The sequence below is a fragment of the Crocuta crocuta genome, unplaced genomic scaffold, assembly GCF_008692635.1.
Source record: "Crocuta crocuta isolate KB4526 unplaced genomic scaffold, BGI_CrCroc_1.0 scaffold166, whole genome shotgun sequence".
NCBI classification, from domain to species: domain Eukaryota; kingdom Metazoa; phylum Chordata; class Mammalia; order Carnivora; family Hyaenidae; genus Crocuta; species Crocuta crocuta.
In genome coordinates, this window is record NW_027531018.1 from 3,361,589 (window position 1) to 3,387,163 (window position 25,575).

Below are 25,575 nucleotides of genomic sequence, written 5' to 3' on the forward strand. Positions count from 1 at the left end.
GTTTTTGACTTTTAGTTGTTTTAACTGTCTTCAGGTTAATTTATTCTTTTTCACAGGTACATTCCAACTGTGGGGCCATACCATTCAGGTAGATTGGGCTGACCCAGAGAAAGAAGTTGACGAAGAAACCATGCAGAGAGTTAAAGTTCTCTATGTAAGAAATTTAATGATCTCAACTACAGAGGAAACAATTAAAGCAGAATTCAACAAATTCAAACCTGGTGCAGTTGAACGAGTAAAGAAACTTAGAGATTATGCTTTTGTTCACTTTTTCAACCGAGAAGATGCAGTAGCTGCTATGTCTGTTATGAATGGAAAATGCATTGATGGAGCAAGTATTGAGGTAACACTGGCAAAACCAGTAAATAAAGAAAACACTTGGAGACAACATCTTAATGGTCAGATTAGCCCTAATTCTGAAAACCTGATTGTGTTTGCTAACAAAGAAGAGAGCCACCCAAAAACTCTAGGCAAGCCACCAACTCTTCCAGCTCGTCTCAATGGTCAGCATAGCCCAAGCCCTCCTGAAATCGAAAGATGCACTTATCCATTTTTTCCTGGAATAAAGCTTACTCCAATTAGTATGTATTCTTTAAAATCCAATCATTTCAATTCTGCAGTAATGCATTTGGATTATTACTGCAACAAAAATAATTGGTCACCACCAGAATATTATTTATATTCAACAACAAGTCAAGATGGGAAAGTACTCTTGGTATATAAAATTGTTATTCCTGCTATTGCAAATGGATCTCAGAGTTACTTTATGCCAGACAAACTCTGTACTACCTTAGAAGATGCAAAGGAACTGGCAGCCCAGTTTACGCTCCTTCATTTGGGTAAGCTTAAAAATACTTTAAATAATAATTGTAGAGTATGAAATTAGGAAATACTTTTATTATAAATTATTTTGAACTCAACAGTGATATTTAACATAAATTTCACTTCAGTTTTATGAATTCATGGTAAATTTTGTTGAGACTTTTCTCTTGTATAATATTTCTGTATTTAGCTTTTTAAACTTTAATTAGGGGAAAATTTGGTTTTGATTCACCTTATAGCATTCATGATCCTGTTGCATTAACTTATTGTTTTTGTAATAGCTAATCCTCATTTGAAATAATTTCTATATAAGTTATAGGATGTTACTTAAACCAGTTTCTAAGTAGTTTGTCCCTGCATCTTTGGTGAAGTCTGCACAGTAATCATTTTGGGGACTGGGGGTAGGGATGGGTAAAATCAGAGGTATTTCAGATGGGTCATGTGTAGACACAGCCTTATGCTCACCAATCTGGAAATTTGTCATTACTCATGAAAGACAAAAAGCATCACTAAGAGATGTTTATGACCGTTCTCTTCTTTAATTTTATGCTTGTAAAAAAGTTTTTCTTTTTTTTTAATATTTTTTATTTATTTCTAGGAGAGAGAGAGAGACAGCGTGAGCAGGGGAGGGTCAGAGAGAGAGGGAGATACAGACTCTGAAACAGGCTCCAGGCTCCGAGCTGGCAGTCAGCACAGAGCCCGACGCGGGGCCCGAACCCATGAACCGCGAGATCATGACCTAAGCGAAAGTCGGACGCTTAACCGACTAAGCCACCCAGGCGCCCCATAAAAAAGTTTTTCTAAAGCCTTTGAGGGATAATTAAAAAGGCTTTGGGCCATATAGTAGCAAAAATTTGGTATTGTGAAGGAAGAGATGTGATATCACTCTGGTGTTTTTCTGCTTCTGTTTTTTATTGTGTTAGCATCTCCCCTACCACTGGTTTTTCTCAGTTTTTTTTTTAATGCAGCTATAGATTTTAGTTGGTTATTATTTTGTGCCTCAAATAATATTTATTAGAAGAATAGTGGTTTCTTGAAAATAACAATAAAAAAGAAAAGTCTCCTACTAAGGATTATAATTATTTCTTGATTATAATTGTCAAATCTTAGCTTAAAATTGATTTGTTATATGGTTGCAGAACCATATACTACTAAAGCTTATATATGTTTAAAATTGATATTGTCAAATTTGTAAGGAAAAGGCAGTCTAAAAAGAAAACATTTTCAAGGGAGAGGGAATTTTATACATTGCTTAGATCGATTTCATTTTTTTTTTAATGTTTTTTATTTATTTCTAGGAGAGAGAGAGAGAGACAGCGTGAGCAGGGGAGGGTCAGAGAGAGAGGGAGTCACAGACTGAAACAGGCTCCAGGCTCTGAGCTGGCAGCCAGCACAGAGCCTGACACGGGGCTTGAACCCATGAACCGCGAGATCATGACCTAAGCGAAAGTCGGACGCTTAACCGACTAAGCCACCCAGGCTCCCCTTAGATTGATTTCATACAGTGCTTATCCATTATAGCCACTCCAGTGTAAGCGTATTTTTAGGAGATCCTGATCATCAGAATTTTAAGGTTTAAGGTAGGGTTTCTTTGAAAGAAACTTTTCAGTTATGTCCTCAGTTATTAGTTGGAAATAATTTAGAATTTTACTGTCATACAAGTTAATAAATTCTTATGTATGATTTTCATTAATACACAAAATAGAAACCTGTTTTTTCTTTTAATAAACAGAAGTTTAAAGATAAAATTATATGGACAGCAAATAATTCAAATTAGGTCTCTTAGAGAAAAATGGATTAAATTATTTTTTTGGAATGGAATATAGATAATTAGTTGCTGAGCAAGATTTTCCTAGGATACTTGTGTCTGACCCAATAGGGTATTACTGAAGCATATTTCTGTTCCCACTCATTTCCCTTAACAAATTAACTTCTTTTAAATTTCCGAGATTCTTAAAATATAATTTTAGTTTATGTCAGATTTTCTATTTGATGTGATTTGCCCATCTTGTTATCCCATAAAGAATCAGATATTATATGGAACCAGAGGGTTTTCATCAGCTTTTAATTCCATTATTAAGATGTTTTTTACTTAGATTTACTTAGATAATTATGGTCCTAAGACCATAATAAACTTGTATTGACCTTATAGTTCCCAAAGAAAACCCATATTCAGGTATAGTATTCCCAACTTGATGATATTATTTAGGGATAAAATTAGCTTCAGTAAATGAAATACTTATTACAGGGCATGGTTTGCTTTAGTCATCTATTTCAGATTTTATAAACCTTATCTAAAAGCTACTTATAAAACATTGGACAATTTGTGTTTCATATATTTTCTCAGTTCTGATTACCATCAGAGAGAAGGCCTAAAACCCAAATATAAGCCAACACTTTTGATTAAGCATGAAGATTTGTTTGGATGCACTATACAAGGCTTGAGGCCTTGTCTATAGGAAGTAACATAAAAATCCTTAGTGCAAGTATGAGTGAAGGTTGACTTAGAGGCAACTGTTAGTTAGAGGAGAAGGAGGGATAGAATTTAGGGAAGTGTTAAGACTCAGAAATCAGGGGTCTAGGAATTTTTTATTAGAAAACACATGTCTGACATTTGGAGGTTATTAAAGTAAGACAGGAACTATACATAGCCAGGATGTTACATGTTGCTATATGGGAGTAAAGGATATAGATTGAATATTGTTGTGGCAATACTCTGGTTTGTTTCTTACTTCTGTTAATATTGGAGCCTCTGGGCTTTAAAGAGTTGATGCCTTTTTGGGCACAAATTCGCATATCTAAAGGTTGCAAGCTTTTATTGGGTGGCTAAGGGTTGAGACCAGTTGTTGTTGGTGTGTTCTTAATGGTGGTAGGGTGGTATGTTATTCATATACTGCTAAATATCTCGTGTTTCAAGCAGTGGATTTTTCTGCGATCTTGAGAGATTGCTGTTGGTTCCTGGAGTCTCTCAAATAGAGTTCATTGAGTATTAAATAATCTTTTGGCTCTATTTTCTTAAATAGTTTGAATCTACTTTTCTAGATAGTGAATTTAACTACTATTTTAAGATGTTTTCTTTAGGTGTAGTAATTTTTCCTTTGTTTTTTTTTTAGTTTGCTTCAGTTTGCATCAATTTAATGCTATTTTTAGCATTATTCAATTTTACCTTGATGATCTTTGACTATATTATATATGATATAGTTATTTACTTTTTTACTTCAGAGTTCTATAAAAGCATACTTTTAATACCCACATTGTTTTGGTATTATCATGCCCATTTTTGAAGTTTGAAAAATAAAAGAGAAAAAAATAACCTTTATTTAGTTATTTAGTTAAATGATTATCATTGGTGTTAGGAGTAAAATAGAAGTCTTCTTAAAGGGTTAACAGGCATTTAAATGAGTCCTAGATATTAAAGAGTTTACTTCTAGTGACTATTTAATGATCTTACCAGAACCTCAAAAGTTCTTAATGGGTAGTACTTTAAAATCAATTTTTCAAAAATTTTGAATTTTTTGGCCCCATTTAAGATGAGCTCTATTTTAAGCAAAATACCCCTAATAGAATAAAAGCTGAATTCTGGGATTAATGCCAAAATCAAACCCTCAGTGGTTTTGTTGTTGTTGTTGTTCGTTTGTTTGTTTTTACTTCAAAGTTGGAGACTGTCTTCATCTTCATAATGTCAGAGAATGACCTCCCTAAGCTCACTGGAAACTGATCACCCAACCAATGGGATAAATTAATTGCCACTTTATATTTAGGAACCTATTAAAAGTGGGATACTCAGTGGGTTTAATACTTGCGGGCCAAGAAATAGGTTCTACATCTACATATTTGATGTATGGAGAAATCATGGGTCATTCAGTATTACTTACATCTTTTTAAGTAAGCATTTTCTGTTTCATAATTTTGTATCTGTTTAATAATGGATTGCACTATCAGTGTGAATAATTTTGCTTTTCCTAAAACTGTGCCTCTGTTTTGAATATGGGCATTCCAATTTTGTCACTGCTTTACCTTGGAGGATTCTATGCCACCTAGGAGTGGAATAAGCAGAAATCAAGGAAATAAAGGAAAGCCCTGGAGAATGGAGAATTATAGTTTTGAAGAAAGAAAGTCCTGGAGAGTATTTACTGGAAGAAGGGAGGTAGCCTCAGTGTGTGTTGGCAATTCATTTTGTTAAATAATTAATAACTAATCAAAGGCAAGACATTTCTTTCGTGTTTCCATGTTTGTATAATACTAATGCACGTGGCAGCTTTTTACTTGTATGACTACACAAAACTTTCAAACAGGAGTAAAGAACCTCTGTCACATACCAGCTTGTGCTATTAATTTTCATTGACTTGTGTACTATTGTTTTGGTTATGACAGATGAAGTTTATTTTATTTTTTAAATGACAAAACTTTATTTCTCACTGAAGAAATAAAATTAAAGAACCAATTTTTCTTATTTGCCTCTCACAAGTGCTAAGTGTACTTTCGTAAGCAATCAGGAGCTAAACATAAATAAAAGCTGGTTTTTGTTCTTAAGGAGTCATGGTCTACTGAAGAAGGCAGAGATACAAACTTTGCATAAGTTGTTTTGAGAATAGAGGAAGAGCACGCTTCCCACCTAATTTGAGTTGTAGATCTTCAGAAGAGTTTATGGGTAGAGAGGGGCACAATGTGAGCACATACCTGTTGGAAAAATAGCATAGTGGTATGTTTAATGGCAAACAGTTGTAGATAGTGTTTGCTTTGGGTACTTCAGTCAGATTTTAAGGATTAGAAATTGAAAAGATAAGGACATTAAAATTTCATCAGTCTTTCTTGCTTTTTAAAACTTTGCAAGTTTTGTTTTGTTTTGTTTTTTTGTACATCTATGATGGCTTTTGTTGCTTTTCTTCTGAACAAGTAATTTTTTCTGGATGAATCCATCATAATTTGTGTGGACTATTTTATGTGTTATTTTGTGGTCATCTTTTTAATATCTCCTGTGTTGTCTATTTTCAGTGTTCATTTTATTGCTGACTTGCATATTGTTTCTCATATTTGACTTTGTGATGACATACATCATTAGAATGTTTAATTTTTTCATGGTTGTGGAGTGGTAAAATATATATCCTCAGCATGATAACCATTATGTTTGCTATCCCTTCAGTATCATTAAAATTAGGTTTTGATTTATGTTACCACTTGTAACTTAGTAGAAAGTTACAAAATAAAAGACACAACAGGATGAAAGTGAAACTTCTGACTTTTAGTCTGAAAAATAATTGGTGCTTTTTTTCGTATGAGCTATTGTTATTTCCAGATTGATGGGCAGAAAGCAAAAATAAAATTTTAAATTAAAAAATTTGCTAATAAATTGCTTTGAAACAAAAAGAAACCATTCTCCAATGTTTTTTTAATTTAGGAAATAGTTTTGGGAGACACTAAATACAGTATAATGGTTGTATCATATCATGATGAAATTTATAAGAAATAATTAAAAGAAAACTAATACTTTTATAAGTTATTTTTTCCAGTTTTAATTACAGACCTCTCTTTGATGGTACTATTTCAAATCGATACTTTAAAGAACAAAAATAAGTTGCTGAATTTGCTTTAAAATTCACCCAGTTAAATAAGAAGTAGGATTAGCATCAACATTTATACATTAATTTATTTTCATATGACCAAATGGTGCGATGAAAATTCCATTAACTCAACTATGTGTCTTTGACCCTTTGAGTAGGCCTAGTGCTCTTTAAAATGTATTTCTGTTCCTCTTGAAACTTTATTTTCCTGAAATATCAATCTGGTATTATTTGTAATTCTTATGTTACTAACACTTTTGTATTAATGAACCATAATTCTCATGGAGTTAGTACTGTGAAAGAAGCAGCTTATTTAACAGAGTATTAAGGAAAAACGCAAGAGCCTGTATGTAGCCTGAGCCACCAACAAACTGTGACCTTAGGTGACAAATAAAATCATTTATTCTTTGTGGACCACAGTGCCTTCACTTCTAAAATATCAGGGTTTTACTTGGTGAGATTTAAGGATTCCTTTATCGCCTCCAGTTCATGGTTTTGTTTTAAAATATAGTTAAAAACCTTATGAAGGACTAAAAATAGTAATAGATTTTTTTTTCATGTATACCAAAATACATATTTGGATTCAAATAGTTTTAAAATCAAAACAGCTTTTGTAAGAATTAACTATCTTTTAATATCCCTTCCTATATATAATTGAAAGCTTTTATCTGTCTACTTCCCAACAGAACATCTGGTTAAAAAAAAAGAGAGTCAGTGGCCTGTTTTATTTGCATGATGGCAAGTAATTGCTTTATGGCTGTTTCCTTCTCTGAATTTGATTCTTAAATATAATCAAAACCAAGATTTTATAAAACAATGTCATTACTTAAAAGTTTGGAAATTCATTTTCTTTTATAACAGAATCTAGGAAAACAATGCGTATTAAAATAGACCATGTGACCAGTATTTGTTTCAATTGTCCCATGTTATTAACTGGCTAATGGAATCTGTGATTTCATTTACTCTATACGTTTATTTAATCATATTTGATCTTTTATTCTATAATTTCTTGGTATCTGTGGTTAATACATTCCTAAAATACTCGTTCTACTACACATTTTAACAGTAGCTACTGCTTTCTTTTGAAAGTTAACATCTGGTTTTGTCATTTAATATTTAAAAAATAATGGTTTGTAAATTTTCCCCTCTTGTATCAAATGTCACAATAAGTTTTGCATATATATACTTCATTCTTAGATGTCAGCAGCAGTTTATACTTTTGTCACATTATATCACCTAAATATATTTTTTAGTGTGGCTTTAGAAAGGAAATTTAAACATTATATTGATTTTTCTCTCCTTTATGGGCTACTTTTTTTTGTAGAAGTGGGTGGTTAGTATCAGTAAAATCTGGATGAGAAGCTGTACTTAGACTTCTGCCTATCATGCCTTTATTTATGTTTCCTATTTAAAATTTAGTAGACAATAATTGCTTATGCTATAGCAGTATAATTTAGTGAGTGGACTAGTGAATGGAGAGAGAATGTTTTGGAAAATGGTTTTACTGTGATGAATTTATTCAAGTGATCATCTGGGCTTTTAACTACTTTAAAATTATTCAGTATCAGTTGCTTTCAGGCTTTTTGGTTAGATTAAAAATATCTAATTTTATTAGTTAATTTCAGATTTATCAACTATTCTAGAGCAATTTATCCTCTGTTCTAGAGTAATACATCCTCTGTGTAAGACGTGGTAGTGCATTACCTCCGAAAATGGTGCACTTACCTTTGGAGATTCAAAACAAAGAAAACAAAATAAAAAAACTTTAGTCTCTTCATCTAATTAGAAGTTTTAAATCACCAAAATATTAATAAGTACTTGGATTTTCTTGCTCTTTAAATTTGTAGGATTGACCTAAAGATATGCTAGTTACCTGTGAGGCATTATTTATCTCGTAGTAAGTGACATTTGAACTATAAAAATGTCAGGTATACATCATTTAATGTATACATTTTTATACATAATGTAGTTCATATTTTAAGAAAATGATTTGTCTAACTATATACCTCCCTGCATTGTTTTGATTCAGTAAATATCTATGTATCATACTGATAATGAATTCTGTAATTGTATCTATAATTTTAGGATAAAAAGATAGTAATACAATTATTAGAAAACAATCTGATGTAATATTATTGCCTGATAATTTGGTAAGCACACTCTGAAGTATCTCTTTTGTTTTGTGTTTAAACTGTAGCTTATTTTTTATATACAACTCAGGGGATTGGCATTTGAATAAATAAAGTTGAATAAAAACATGCAAACTAGGTTGTACAATTCCAGCTTCCTTATACAGTAGATAACTATGTTGACCTTCACTTTTTTTCTTGTACATTTTGATTTTCTTTCATTATGCTTTCTAAGGATATTAATAGAGATACCTTACTTTCTTTTAACTTTTTTTTTGGTAATCCTGTTTTATATGTAGGTTTTTATAAGACTGCAGTGCAAGCCCATTAACTTAATATTTTTTATTGTTACCTTTGTTTCAGCAATACTTGTTCCAGTCTGCTTGTTTACTGGCCAGGTTATGCGGTAAACAGATCATTTTGCAGCTTATGTGCCATATATGTGTATGGCTTTTTTTTCTTCCATTGCTTTGTTAATGTTTGGTTCAAGGGTGACCAAATCTGTAGTTATGAATTGATGAAAATTATAGATTATTTTGGGCACAGAATTTATAAGATTCCAAGTGAGCCATTATGAATCTTTAAGAAACAGGTTTAATGTTGTATTCAGCACTACAAAGTTACAAGTTTTACCAAAAGTAAGAAAAAATAATAATTCAAGCAGGGACGTGTTTACTAATTTCAGTGATTCTTACCTGTGTGTACTATGTGTCTACGTGTTTCCTTGAGATCTCACAAATCAGGTTTCATTGTATGATCAAGAATCCCTTAGGGATTCCTTGGTATGAAATTTAGGTTTATCAAGCACAGAAATAGTGATGATATAAGAGCATTGGAACATTACTCCTTTTCTCTTAAGCTAGAGAAGAAAAGGACTTAATGAAGCAAAAATAGGATTACTTGCCCTATGAAAGCACTCTCCTAGCTTCTGAGGTGGATTTATGAATATGATGAAAGGATTGTTTTTCCTTTTTCACTTCATAAATTTTTCCCTATGATTTACTTAGTAGTAGACTTAAGATTTTTAACTTCTTGTATTGCAGTGCATCTAGGATATCTGTGATTTTTCTGCTCTTTTTCCAGTCATCTACTTTTTATTTATGTACTGGCACTTTTAAAAAACCTCACCTTTCTTGATTTTTAAGTCTTTGTACTTTTATTTATTTTTACTTATTTATTGTAGTTTATGTGTAAACAAGGAGTTACTACATTAGTGAATATGACTTGGGAGAGAGATAGACAAGCTTTTTCATTAATTCTCTCAAGCCTCTGAAAGTAGATTATTGATGTCAATCACTCTTTAATTTGAATCAGGAAATAAGAGAATTATTTCATTGAGATTTTATCTCAATTTTCTGGTAATTTTTTTAATTTCTTCAATCTGATATTTTATATTGAGAGCTTTTCTACAATAGGAAAAATTTTTGTAGTCAACTCCCAAATATTTATATTTAGATATGAGGTATGAATAAACCAGAAGTAAATAATCCAAGTATAATTGGCTTATTTATTTACATTTATCCTGGGATGCTGTTTAAATGTATAGTTCATCAATTCAGGGAATTTATATACATTCTAAAGCCCTATTATAAAATCTATTAGGAAAAGTTGGAAACTTACCCTCAGCTCAGCTTTCTATTGGGGAGGGGTGGCATTGTTTCATAGTGATGGAGTACATGGACTTACGTAAAATATCTATCCTTTTTTTTTTTTTTAACTGGCAATGGATGGCTTATTCCCTTTAATCTTACCTCATTCTATGAAATATATGGATTATTAAAAGTATGTAAAATACAGAAGGATTCAAATTTTAATTTGAAAGAATTAAAGCAATGGAGAATTATGAATAGGAAAATAAAGCCAAGCAAAACTAAACAGTTTATTGCTTAGGAATGTATAAATATGTGGCAAAACCATAGAGAAAAGCAAGGGAATGATTAACACTTAAAAATCAGGATCTTGAAAAAAATCAGGATCATGATAATTCTCAGGGTTAGAAGGAGAAATTGGAAATGATGCAAGAGAGAATTCTAAGTTATTGATAATTTTCTGCTTGTAAGCCTGAGTGGTGAGTACATGTTTTTATTTTTTAAATACTGTAAGCCATACATTTACATATTATACCTTTTTCTGTTTGTATAACATTATTTTATAATTAAGTAATTAAGTTGTCAAAGATGAAAGTTAGCCAGTCAGCCAAGAGAAAGAACTTAAATTATTTTGTCAAAACTAGAATGAGTCATTGTACTTTAGAGATTCTCAAATTAATTAATATAATTCAGGGTAATAAAGGAAAGTTGTGTAGTTTCTAGACCAGATCTTTTTATTCTGCTCAGACTATATCTGAAATGTTTTCTTTTGGGCACCAGAGTTTAATTAAAACTTGACAACAATGGAGGACCTGGAAGCTCTGTAATGCGAAGTAGGACAGTGAACAACTAAAGAATATGGGGCTATTTAGTCTGTAAATACTAATATTTATAGGAGAAATATGATTGCTGTATTTAACTGTTTGTAGAGCTGGTACATGGAAAAAAAAGACTTTGATATGAAGCTCCAGGGGTTGGAATTAAATCTAATAGAGGAAAGCTTCAGGGAGGCAGATTATGATTTAATATAACCCAGAACTGTGTAAGTTTTTTAAAGTACTAAAAGCTCTATATCTCTCAGTTAAAAAAGAAAAAAATATTAATATTTATTTTAAATCTGTTCAAATTGTTAAACGTTTGGGGAAAGGAAAGAGTTTTTACTAAACTATAATAACTCAGAATTATCTTCTTTAACAATGCTTTGAGAATATTAGCCTTGCTGTTTTGAAGTTCTCTGAAAAATGTATTTTTTAAAACTTTGACTTAAGAAAGTTTGTTTTCGGCATTCTTATTCTTATATGAATAACCCTTTTGTTTATTATTATTCACTCTTGTGGGCTTTCTTTTCTCATATTTGCTTTATTACCTGACAGCTGGCTGATTGTTAATCCTTGTTAATATGTATGTTTGTTAAATAAATACCGAACACTGCTTTTATGAAGTCCTGAGGATCTGTAGTGAGTCACATCCAGTTGCTGCCTTCATAGAGTTTACATTCCATTGAGAGAGATAGTTAAAATTCTGATAAACATTGTGAAAGAGGTACAGGGTGTATGAGAATATGTAGTTGGATGACTTGACCTAATCTGGGATGAGAGGGTCAGGAAATAGTACATTGCATTTAGAAAGAATTTCAGCAAAATAAAATTCAGTACTTTAGTTTGTATAGCATATAGCCTTCATAGACTAAAAGAGCCTGGCATTTGGAGCCAGATTTCCTGAGTCTATAGCCCAGTTTCATTACTTACTTGGAAAAAGTTATTTTAACCTCTTTGTTCTTCAGGTTCTTCAGTTTCCTCATCTATAAAATGGGAATGTTAACAGTGTTTATCTCGAAGGATAATTATATGTATTAAATGAATTAAAATTAGAAGGCCCATAATAGTGCCTTTTGTATATTAAAATGTGTCATATAAGTACTGAAAAATATTTGTTCAGAAAACAAATTCAAAACAGTCGAGTTTCCAATCATTTATGATAATAAATATTATTATTATTTTTTTAGTTTTTTAGTTTTTTTTTAACATTTTATTTATTTCTGAGAGAGAGAGACCATGTGAGAAGGGGAAGGTCAGAGAGAGAGGAAGACACAGAATCTGAAACAGGCTCCAGGCTCTGAGCTAGCAATCAGCACAGAGCCTGACACGGGGCTCGAACCCACGAACTGTGAGATCATGACCTGAGCTGAAGTCGGCTGCCCAACCGACTGAGCCACCCAGGAGCTCCGATAATAAATATTATTATTAATAATAATAGTTAAGATTTTTTGAACACTTACTGTAGGTACTATACTAAATGTCCTTATGTATTATTCTGACAGTTCTTTGAGGTAAATATTACTTTAATGTCTACCCTTTTTTTTGGTAACAGATGAAGAAACTGAGTCTTTAGTAGATTAAATAATTTGCTCACGATCCCTCAGTTAGCTAAGAGGCTGTAATCATGTGATTCTAGTGAAAAACTGACCTTAGTCTAATGTTAGTAATATGATAACAGACAGTGAACTTGTAGGATATTCTTCTAAACATTAAAATGAATGTGTTCCATGTTTTACTTCTTTTCAGAGACAGTTTTTTCGTATCAGCCTTTCAAGCCCATATATTAGACCACTTCAGTGTAGTGTGGACCTCAGAGATCTCTCAAGCCTAAGCGAATCATTCTAAATTACAAAGATCTTGTAAACATACATTGTTTACAAGCTAACTGTGGGATTTTTAAGTTTACTTTAAGATAAGCATTGACAACCAGTAGTGTATGTTGTATCAAGTTAGCAGATGATAGATGTTTTCTTTTTCCGTCTATCAGATGCTAGACAGAATTTCAAATACGCAGAGTTTATTTCTATCTATTTCATGGTCCCTTGTTGCTTGGTACTCTCATTTTGTTATCTGATTATATTAAAAAACATCTGAATATATGATTCATCCATATAATTTTTCACTCCAGTTATATTTAACTGTGTTTTTTCATTGTTATTCCCTTGCTTAGGAACCTACCAATGGCTTGCTATTGTGGTATGAGCAGGTCCTCTGAACTTCACATTCTCTTTTTCAGAATACTCTGCTGTTTTTCCCCATCTTGCCAAACCACAGACAAATACCCTTTGTTTTGATCATCTGAATTTGTCATGATTATTGGTACTTCCAGGCTTTTCTTAGTATTGTTCACTCCGCTTAGAATATTCTTCTACATGCTTTTATTAGTTACCTTCTTACGTTAAGCTTTTCTTAGAGTAACTGAGAATGACTTGTTCTTCATAATATTACTCAACAATTTAGTGATTTTTATATTACTATTCACTGTTATATTTTTGATCCATCAGGATTGTAAAGCCAGGGGACTTTGTACGTAAGTTTTTTTAATTAGTTACTTTTCCTGCATTTATATAGGTCAGTACTATCTCCTCCTTTTAATACTTAGCGTGTAGTGCTTTTCAAATAATTGAAAATGATATACATGCTGTAAGATTAAAAGATGATGATTCTTAGGAAAAATGAAATTTGGCTATGCTTTGAGCAGAAAGTAAAAATAGATTGGAAAATAAATATCTGAGATATGGATTTGGTAGGTACAGAACAATTACATTATGCATGGTGGTTAACAGGACACTATAGATTTATATTTCAATTAAGTAGAAATGATCAATATCTAGTTTTTAAAATGCTGACATTAAAAAAATTAAAAAAAGGGGGGGTGCCTGCGTGGCTCAGTCAGTTAAGCGTCCGACTTTGGTTCAGGTGATGATCTCACGGTTCGTGGGTTCGAGCCCCGCGTAAGGCTCTGTGCTGACAGCTAGCTCAGAGCCTGGAGCCTGCTTCAGATTTTGTCTCCCTCTCTCTCTGCCCCTCCCCTGCTCATGCTCTCTCTCTCTCTCAGAAATAAATAAAACATTAAAAAAAATTTTTTTTAATGCTGATTAAATGAGTATTTCAAAATAGTGAAACCCTTAAAATACAGGCTGAGTCATATGGGTTATTTTGTATTAAAGACATATGTATTTTATTTATGTGTATATATATATAGATATATATATATAAATGAAATTTGTATAGTGGAAGAATAGGAGACTATGACTGTAGTAGTATAGAATATAGTAGATCTATATTACATACCATTTTATACTTTCATTAACCATTATGATAGCTTAAGTTCATTACATAAGCCACAGTTATATTTCATGCCATCTATAGCATTTGTTAAGACTTTACAAATGGAAAATAGTTGGCAATAGCTTATTGTATGTTAGTTCTAAACTTTAGGTTATAATGGCTTACATTTCTTCTTCATTCTTCTACACAGGTAAAGACTGAGAAGATGGAGTTCTTTCAGTATATTTTTCTAAAGGCAGGAAAACCCCTGAAAATTCAGGTTGCTAATACAGATACTTTATTTGGAATATACTGGAATCCTGTGCATTTAGTTATTTTCTGTTTTGAAAAGAAATAGCAGTATTCCATATTTGAGAGTCTAAAAATAATTCTTCATTTTGCATACCAGTTATTTTAAAATTTACGTAGAATTTTTCAAACTGAAAATGAGTAAAATCTTCTACAAAGATGTATAATATGCTCATATTGTTAGTTTTAAGTGACTTTTAAACCTTTTCATCACATGTTTATAGAACAATTTATATCTACAATGTTAGGTCCTAGTGGATACAATGAAAATTAATACCCTAATTAGCAGTAGTTTTACTAGTTTATCTCTTTCTGACTTTTATTCTTATATAACAGAAGACAAAAGTAATGTATCTGATGACTCCAGTTTTATAGAAAATAAGATCCTGTCTCTGAACTTTGAGCTTTAATGTATCCTATTCTTGACCTTCCAACATGCCTTTTCTTCTCCCTAGTTTTTTTCCCTGTGTCTCGATTACTGAATAATCCCTTACTAAATGATCACTGTGTTGTATACCTGAAACTTAAAAAAAAAAATAAAAAATTCTTCTGAAGTAATTTCTTGGAATATATTTATTAACAATCATACTTTTTAAAGGAAATGATACTAACAAGTGGCAAATTAAAGTACTAGTAGTAACCTTGTATTGACATTTACTTGAAATTCTGCTGATGGTTTTTACTTTTGCTTTGAGGATTATCATCATCTCTTGTGTATATTAGCAGAAATGTAATTATCTTAGATTGACAATTTAAATCCTAGCATTTTTCCTGTTAAATTTGACTAAAGATTAACAAAAAGTTAATTGTAAAACTTTAGGTGGTAGTATGTGAAGGCCTTATGGAGGCAAGTCTGATTCCACATTTAATAATAATTTCAATTAGCATCTCGACTGAAAATCACCATTATGGTTTTTACGTTACTCTAAATCATTTTTATTTTATTTTGACCATAACTGTTTTATAATCAGTGGTATTATTTTTTAATCATCACTGTAAATGATTAATTTCTCATATTTGTGTATCACTATATATATAAATGGAAACTGTTGTAATTTCCCTCCTTTTTTAACTTTGTAAGTTATTATGTTAAATACAAACAAAAGTCCACAAATTGTGATGGTGGGCTTTGTGTTTACCACAGAGGGACCACATCTGTTAAATTACCAGGTGAAGACATAAAATATCAACACCCCAAAAGGCTCCTTTGTTTGTAGTCCCACTGACACATTACCTTCTCTTTTCCCCAAGGAAACCATCCTTTTCACTTCTTTGTTTTTGAAATTTATACATTTTATATACTTTTGCCTGGCTCCTTTCAACATTATGTTTATGAATAAAGCTGGTCCGTGTTGTGATAGTACTGTTGATTCACTCTTACTGATCCCGTTTTGATCCATCCAAATGTTAGAATTTATTTGCTCTTTCTTTTGTTGATAGAAGTTTGACGTGCTTTCAGTTTGGGTTATTCGAATAATGATGCTGTGAAGTTTCTTTTTTTATCTCAGTTTTTTAAATGTTTATTTTTGAGAGAGAGGGAGAGATAGTGCAAGCAGGGGAGGGACAGAGAGAGAGGGAGACAGAGGGTCTGAAGCAGGCTCTGTGCTGACAGCAGAGAGCCTGATGTGGGGGTCAAATTCATGAACGGTGAGGTTATGACCTGAATTGAAGTCAGCCGCTTAACTGACTGAGCCACCCAGGCGCCCCTGTGAAGATTCTTGCGTACATTCCTGTTAAATACATTGGAGTAAAAGTGGGTCATATTTTTAAAACTTTAATAAATAATGCCAGCTTTTCAAAGTCAGTATATAAATTTACATTTCACAAACAGTATGTGGGTTTTAGTTGTTTCACATTACTGCCAACACTTGGTCTTTTAGTCTTTGAAAATTTTGAACATTCTGGTTAGGATATATTGCTATCTCATTGAGATTATAACTTTTATATCGCTGTTTACTAATAATATTGAACATCTTTTAATAGGATAATATGGTACTAAGGTATTCCTTTTGATGGAAATGTCTAATTTTAAGTCTCTTTTCTCTGTATTGGGTTCTTTGGTTTTTTTCTTTATTAAGATAAAGTCCTTGTTTGATACATATTTACAAATATCTTTGACATTGGTAGCCTGAGCTAGGAGGAAAAAAAGCTGTTTTCACTCAGTTTTGGTTCCTTGCCTGAGGTGCTGACCCAGTTTGCTGGCAAAAGAGTCAATCAGAATATACAAATCCTATATGGTTGTGTTATCCTCTCTTAGTCATTTTTACTAATTGTGATAATCAGCTCTCGCTTGCTTTTATAACTTCCATGGCTTTGCCTGATCTGCTGACATTTTTTCTCATCAAGCCATTGCAGCATTTTAGCCAGGCAGTACTTACTCATTTGTTAGGAAAATCAACATGTGGCTAAAGATCAGAGGCTCAGTAGCAACCTGTGTTGTAGCAGTGATGTCAGTCCATTGATTGTCTTTAGAGAGTTAATGTTGGAAGAAAAAAATCTTACTGATCAGACAAACATGATCTGCTGAAGACACACGGCTTCACACGCGCTTTTGTAGAACTTAATATCTGGTGTTTTTCTGGGAAAAAAACAATATTGCTTTATTTGAAACAAATTAAAATATGCTGTGTTTGAAAAAAAATATCTTTTTCTGTGTGCTTAACTTTCTATTCTATTCATGGTATATACTTTGAAAAATATAGAAGTTCTTACTGTTAGTATGTTCAATTTACCAGTCTTTTAAAGTTAGTACTATTTGTGTCCTGCTTAAGAAAATTTTGCTTACCTCACATTCATAAAATATTTTCCTATATTAAATTTTAGAAAATTTTTATCCTTTAAATTTAGTGTGAAGTATGTGTTCAAGTTTTATTTTGCCTTTAATATGTATAATCATTTACAAAGCACTATTTATTGAAAAGACTACTCTTTTCTCTTTGCTTTCCTGTGCCATCATTAGTGTAAACCAAATGTGTTATATGTATATGTGTGTATGAACACTCATGCACACCTATATACTCATACATGCCTTATTCTGGATTCTTTATTCCATTGATTTAATTTAATTTACTACATTGTTTTAATTACATGACTGTGAAAAGTCTTAATATTTGGTAGAGAATATCTTTATCCTTTTTTTCCCCCTCAAGTGTCTTGACTCTTTTCAGCCCTTGTATTTCCATATTAACTTTACAATTAGATTGTAAGTTTAGATCAAATTTATACCAAAAAGAAGTGTTACTGGGACTCTGATTAAAATTGAATTGCTTCTGTAGATCAATTTGCAAATAAATGACATTTTTAGTATTGGAACTTCTCTGATCCATGAACATTATAGCTCTCTCCATTTATTTAGGCTTTCTTTAATTTCTCCAAACATTCAGTAGTTTACTGTGTAAATTTCTCCTACATCTTTTATTAGATTTGTTTGTAGACATTTAATGTTTTTTAATACCATTGTAATAGGTGCTTTTTAACCATTGTAATAGGTGCTTTTTAATTTTGATTTCTGATCTTGTTTGTATAAATACAATTTATTTTTTATGTATTGAATAAAACTATTTGATTTTCTACCTATGTAGTCATGTCAATTGCAAATAATGAGCTTTTTCCTTCCTTTCTATCCTTAAACTTCTCTTTTTTTCTTGCCTTATTGCACTGGCTAGAACCACTTGTCCAGCTTTGAATACAAATGATAATAGAAGGTATCCTTTTAAACTTTCAGTATTTTTCATTAAGATATGATGTTTGTTGTAGCTTTTATTTTTTTATTAAAAAATTATTTTGATGTTTAGTTTTGAGAAAGAGAGAGACAGAGTGTGAGTGGGGGAGGGAAAGAGAGAGAGGAAGACACAGAATCCAAAGCAGGCTCCAGGCTCTGAGCTGTCAGCACAGGGCTCGAACTAACGAACCCTGAGATCATGACCTGAGCTGAAGTCAGACACTTAACCGACTGAGCCACCCAGGTGCTCCTGTAGCTTTTATTAATAAAAGTCCTTTGTCACATTAAGGACATTTCCTTCCATTCCCAGTTTGTTAAGAGATCTTTTATCAAGGATGAGTTGGGTGGTGATCATCAAATGCTTTTTTGCATCTACTTAATTACATTATTTTTATCTTATTCTTTTAATGTATTGAATCGCATGGATGTGTCAATATAAACTCTGTATTTCTGAAATAGATGCAGTTTGGTAATCCCACATTATCCTCTTAATGTATTGCTGAATTTCATTTTTGATATTTAGGATTTTTATATTTGTGGTCATTAGTGATATTGGCCCAGACCTTTCCTCCTAAAAACAGGAAGATTTTTCTCTTTGATCTTAGTTTAGAGTTTTCAACCTTGTTTTTATTGCAATATATGTATATTCAGTCTACAAATTTCTCTAATAAAGTATGGGTATAGCTGCATCAGTTATCTTTTGCTGTATTTTGTTTTTATAATTTTTTTCAGAATATTTTATTTTGATTTCATCTTGAACATGGGTATAAAAATCTAAATATATGGAATTTTTGTAGTTATATATATATTTACTATGATCATAAAGTATATTAGCATTTCAGTCCTTTGTTTGTGTTTGTTTGTTTGTTTGTTTTAGCAACCAACTAATGTAAAGATTCCATGCCTGCTTAAAAAGAATGTTTGTGGTTTTTAATTGCAGTATTTGCTAGGGTTGCAATGGTAAAGTACCACAATCTGGGTAGCTTAAGCAACAGAAATTTATTCTCCCATAGTTCTGGAGGCTAAAAGCCAGAAGTCAAGTTGTTGGCAGGGCCAGGTTCCCTCTGAGGCCAGTAGGAGAGAATTTCCTTGCCTAGTTTAGCTTCTAGTGTTTGTCAGCAATCCTTGGCTTATGGATGCATTACTCCAGTCACTCTATTGTAATAACGTCTTCTCCATGTGTGTCTGTGTCTTCACAAGGCAGTCTCCTCTCTTTTTTCTCTACTCCTGTAAGGATACCAATCATATTAGATTAAGGGCCTGCCAAATTATACTATGACATCATCTTAACTACTTACATTTGCAATGACTCTGTTTCCAAGTAAGGTCACATTCAGAGATGAGAGCAGTTGGGACTTCAGCATATCTTTTTGGGGCATACAGTTCATTTAGGTCAAGTTTGTTAATCATATTTAAGTTTCTTTATCTTTCATGATTTTTTGTCTGTTCATTCGTTATTGAGAGAGGGTTAAACTACTCACCGTGATTGTAGATACATGTTTTTCTTCCTTTTGGTTCTGTCAGTTTTTGCTTTATATATTTTGAGGTTAGGTATTAGGTGAATGGAAATCTAGGATTGTTCTATTTTTCTGGTGAAGTATACCTTTTATCATATTGTCATTCTATCTCTTTCTTGCATTCCTGCCTTAAAGTGTACTTTCTTTTTCTGATATTAACATAAGCCTATAAGCTGTCTTTTGGTTAGAATTTGCATATTATATATTTTACCATTTTGTGAGTATTTCTCTTGTATCATAGTCGTAAGATGATACCATTGTATAGTTAGATTCTGTTCTTGTTGCTGTTCGTTTTTGTTGAAAGTCTGTTCTTTGAGTGTTTCGTCAGCTTGCATTTAATGTACTTATTGATTTGCTTAGAATCTCTCATCTTTCCATTTGCTTTCTATTTCTTGTTTCTCTTTTTTTCTTGCCTTCTTTAGGTGGATGATTACTTGGCCCTTTCTCTTTTAGCTTTATTAGATGTAGAGTATTTGCTTTCTTTTAGTGGTTACTCTGTAAACTACAACATGCACTCTAATCTAATCTAAATCTAATACTAATTAATGCTTTTGCCACATTTCTAAACAATGCAGGAACCTTCATATACTTATTTCTTCTTCAAATTTCTGTAGTGTCTTGGTATTTCCATATGTTTTAAACTTGTAATTTTAACCCCTGCATACCTAATTATAATTGCTTTTTGTTAATATATACATTTGTATTCATTTACCACTTATATATTTATCATTTCCTTCACTCTTCATTTCCTGTTAAATCTCTAAGCTTCTATTATGATTGTTTCTTTATGTTCTGTCCAAAGAATATTCATTGTATTTCCTTTGGTGTGGATATGCTTATGACGGATTATCTCAGTTTTATTTAGCTGAATATGTCCACCTGCCTTTCAAAAGGGTATTTTTTAAAATTTTGTAACTTAAAAAAGTTTTTTTAGATCAGTTGTTCTTCTTTAGCCCTTTGAAGTTATAATTTTACTCACTGTCTTCTGGCTTCCATTGTTTCTGTTGAAAAGTCAGCTGTAATTTACTTACTGCTCCATCCCTGGGGGAAGTTTTAATATTTTCTCTTTATCTGTGATTTTTGGAAGTGTCACTGTGATGGACTTACCTATTATTTTCTTGGTTTTTATATTAATTGACACTTTTCACCACTTCTGAAATCTGTAGATCAATGTTATTTATTTTTAGAAAATTCTAAGTTAATCTGTTTTCAAATACTGCTTTTGTCTCATTTTTTTCTTCCTTTTTGTATTCCAGTTACACCTATGTTAGACCTCCTTAGTGTATACCATGTATCTGTTATGTTCTTTTTGCATTTTTCATTTTTTTGTATGCTTAGTCTGTATTTTCTTCAGACCTTTGTTTGGTTCATGAATTCTTTTTTTAAATCTGTGTCTAACATTCTGATAAACCATTTATTTAGATTTATTTCTCAGTTCTAGAATTTCATTTGAATATGATTTATATTTTTCTTTCAAAATTTTCAGTCTTTTATTTCCTTGAACATATTAGGCATAGTTGTTTTAATACTCAGTTCTGAAAATTTTATCTAAATTCTCTGTAGATCAGATACTATTGGTTGTTGTTTCTGTTGGTTTTAGGTCACATTGTTTTATTTTTGTATTGCTGATTATTTTTTATTGAATGTCATATATTGTCTATAAAATATAGAGGTAATTTGCAAGCTAGTATGCTGTTAGGTTTATTCAGAGATTTACTTCAGAAAGATGGCCAAAGGACTGGCAATCCCAAATTGCGTTAATCCAGGCAGGGATTGGGAAGAATTGAAGTTGAATTTAGTCTCAGTTAAAGTTGGTCTACTTTTAGTTCAGTTTTATTCAGATTGCAATCATGCCTTATCACTAGCTCCTTAGCTCTAGTTTTGCCCTTTTATGCACAGAAATTTGTCTCTTGTTATCTTCCCTGGTCTGTCAGATCCCTCTTGAGTTGGTCAAACCTTCTAGGGGGGGAAACACACCTACAAAAGATGTATAAACCATTTTGAGTTTCCTTCTTATTCAAGATCATAGTCCCATAATTCTTCACTGTCTTTCTTGGTTCTTCTCAGTGCTTTCAGATGGATAGGTTTTGCTTTTAATAATTACCTACATTTTCTAATTCTTACCAGGAGCGTTGAAGTTATATAATTTCATCATATAAAAATCAAAGTATTGTGAAATTTTTTTTCTACTGAGTTGTACCCTTTAAGATGGCAACTTAATAGTCTATCATTCTGTGTGGATCATCAAACATTTTCATTTGTTCATACTTTTTTGCACAATATCTTAGCATGGAGTTGGGTGTACATCCTTACCAGAAAACTTTAAGGGATATGAAGAGATAACCACTAAAATGTATGAATGTCCAAAGTTGTACTATACATACATGGTTACATTAGGCTTTAAGTAGGTAAAGTTTAGCAGATGATAACATTTTTTAAGGTTAGTATTATTTTAGCCATCTATATCTTTTTAAGACAGAAGGAAAGGATTTTGATATTTTTCAAATTTGTTTAGGTTCTTTGGCTGTCTACTTACCAGAAATGAGGCAGTCTTACTTGTTTTTAAGAGTCTCATGCTCTACCGACTGAGCTAGCCGGGCACCCTATTTGTTTTTAAAGTCCTTTCTTTATTTTATTAGTAGACTAATATTTCTTGGAAGACCAACTAATGACTTAGTTTGTATAGGAAGATCTTTTTTTTGGTAATGTATTAACTCATACTTTTTGTTCAGAATACTGTTTTTTTGTTCGTCTTTGCAGAAATTCAGAAATTATAATTGTCACTTGTTTCTTTTGTTCTCTAATTTTATTTTCCTATTTACTGATCAGAAGGTTTTTAACTAAAGTCATCAAGGATCCCATGCACTTCCAAGATTAGGGATAACATCAATCTAAAGACTCAATTCTTTTCTGTCTTCACTGCTTACAGACAGGGAACACAATCTCTTCAGCCTGGACCTATGTAGAAGAATTTGGAGAAAATAAACAGGTAAGAAAAAGTCTTTTAGGAGTATTAAGTGATATGTTTAGTTTTTAGAAAGTCAGTTATAAATTATTCTTCTTATGGTTATAAGAAGATATATTTTAAATTGTCTAATGAAAGCTTGTGAAATATTTTGATTATAATAGCTTTAATTATAGATTCACTAAGCAAAAGTTTTAAAAAGTTAAACTAGTTTCCATATTTCAGGTCTTCTCAAAGCTTATAAACATACTAGTGTACATTGTGAACCACCAAACATGATAAACAGTATTTTAATGTAGATGTAGTTGGAGTGAATGTAATATGTAGATTATCCAGCATTTCTCAAACTTATCTGAAAAATTTGAATATTTTTGAACTTATAAAACCAAAATTATTTTTGATACAATTTAGAATAAAAGTTATGTTTACTAGGATTCACCCTTTAGTTTTTCCAACAGTCTACTGAGAAGGATAAGTTTTAGTAGATCGTTAAAGGTGGCTTATAGTTTGAATAATAATTACCATTCAAACTCCTTTTCACATGTTGAGGCAAAAAGAATGTTGTTCCTTGGGCAGAATCCATGTACTAGTTCTGTGTTCTTGAGTAAGTTACTTCATCTTTCTGTGCCTCAATTTCCTGGTTGTTAAAGAAGAAAATAACAGTACTTATTGTAAGGCTATTATAAGGATTAAGGTAGTGCTGATGTTGCACAGTTATTTTTGGCACTTAGTAAGTGTTCAGTAAATATTAACTCACTAATAGAATTAACACTTAAGATATAAGGAAATATATTTATTATGCTTGAGGCTTTTAACTTTATATATCTTAACCCTAACATAAAAATTCAAGTATGTGTTACTCTTCTCAGAAATACCTTTTTTACAAGTTTTTGTAGTTGAAATTTTGAATGATGATGACTAATTTTACCAATAGAAATGAAACTTGAAAAGAGTTGCTGTCTTTCCTAAGGCTTTTTTCTTCTCTTCACTTATGCCCAGATAGTTTTTCTAGTGAGCTGCAGTTTTTGAGCCATACTGAAGATAGGTAAACTGTAGCTCAGATCGTAATTCTCTGTCTTATCGGTTGCTTTTCTGTTAATCTTTTCCAAACGGTTTAGAAATTGTCATTAAAAGGAATTTGACATAATCTATTAAACAAAGGTAGCAAACTGAAAGCTCTAGATATGGTTTGGTTTCTTTTGTTTTTTGAAAAGAAAGCAGCTTGGTTTAATTGTATGTAGTACAAATAGCTAGACACCTGCTGTTTTACATTTGGTCCTCTTTGAGTTCTTTGTTTGTTACATCTTAGCCTCTGGGGGCTTTTGAATTTGTAATCACTGTGTTTAACATAGTTCAAGAATTTTCCTGTTTTACTTTCAATGCTTTCCCATCACATATTGGCCCCATTAAAAGTTCTCTCCAAAGTCATTTGCAAAGTTGTTCCTTGAAATAACGTTTCTAAGGTCAGACAAGCTTGGGAAAAACTGTGTACTACATACTGCCCTTGGGAAAATCATAATGCTTATTAGCATGTTGAAAATCATTGTAGGAGCAACCTATGTAAGTGTTAAACCCATTTTGACTAAATTTTTTTCAAGATTTTATTTGGCTAAGGGATTCTTGTTTTGAAGTACCTGAATTGTATGGGGGTAGTTTGGGAAACCCTGAAACTAGCTCAAAGAAACAAGGGTTTTGTTTTAACCTTATTGAGGTATAATTTAAATACAATAAAATGCACATTTAAAGTATACACTTTGGTCAGTTTTGATGTATGTATACATCTGTGAAACTATATCATAATCAAGAAAACAAACATTTCTGACATCTCTAATGTAACCTGTTACTCCTTTGGCCTTCTTTCCCAGGCCACCACTGACTTGCTTGCTGGCACTGTTTATTAGTTTGCTTTATCTAGCATTTCAAACCTTTGTTTTTGAAAGTTTAAATTGCTCTCTTTAGATAATTTAGAATGAAACCGTTTTAATTTAAAAATAAAACTACAGATATCTGACAATTACGTTTATGCAAATTGTTACGTGCTGTCAAAAGTTTCACAGTAAGAATTTGAAACTTAAATTACTCTTCCAAAGTTATATGGAAAAATACATTGTAAATTAAAAAAACACTTTAATTGAAAACAAAAGCAGATAATTTTTCCCTACCCCAAAACTGAATCTGAGAGATATAATGACTTTAGTAAAAACTGAGAACTAACTAATTTGTACTTTATAAGAAAGGAGTTAGAGATCATAACTTTTGTTCTCATCCAGCCGCCATTACTAAAATTAGCATTCTCAAAGCCTTTGAAAAATCTCAAAACAGAAGAACTGACCTAAGGTACTCTGTGAGGCTAGTCTTAGAAAAAAACTTTGGTGACTTCATGTCTCTTCTTGCTCTTTGCTGTCAGTTGCGTATAGCAAAATATAAGTAGAGGATAAAAGTACTGTTTTTTTGGTCCAAAATTTAATTGTAATAGGGAAAATCAATAAGATAAAAATGCCCATAAATTTGATAATATTAATAACTCATGTGGTAGCCAAAGTATTACTTAAAAATTTCTAGTTAATGATTTTAGAAGTTGTTTGATAATTAGCAATTTTGAAAATTCCTTCCTTTGCTTTAAAGTTAGCTCTTGATATTTTTTACTAGGATGAAAAGTACAAAATAATGATAAATGTTATTTACATTACAATATAGATTTTTAAAATCTGTTTGAACCCAGCCATGTTTTTATATTGTGTGTGTATACAATGCTGTTAAAAAACACTTTTGTAGTTAGCGTACAGTGAAGAAAGTTACTGAGTTATTTCAGTTGTGGCTGTTTGAATATTAGAAATTGAAATAATAAAATGATGAAACGAGGAAAATTTTAAA

At 31.6% G+C, this 25,575-nt stretch overlaps 1 protein-coding gene across 3 annotated transcripts in view; it reads left to right on the top strand.

Annotated features, from left to right (window-relative positions):
- RBM46 (RNA binding motif protein 46) overlaps positions 1-25,575 on the top strand; it is a 50,068-nt gene that overhangs the window by 18,264 nt on the left and 6,229 nt on the right. The window contains exons 4-5 of one of the 3 annotated variants that reach the window (XM_077770942.1): positions 57-839; positions 22,666-22,725. In XM_077770942.1, coding sequence (XP_077627068.1) covers positions 57-839; positions 22,666-22,721 — 839 coding nt within the window. In that variant the 3' untranslated portion in view covers positions 22,722-22,725. Of the gene's footprint in view, positions 1-56; positions 840-14,400; positions 14,560-22,665; positions 22,726-25,575 lie in introns of those variants that run through there. The other 2 variants (XM_077770943.1, XM_077770941.1) reach the window with 2 other exon arrangements.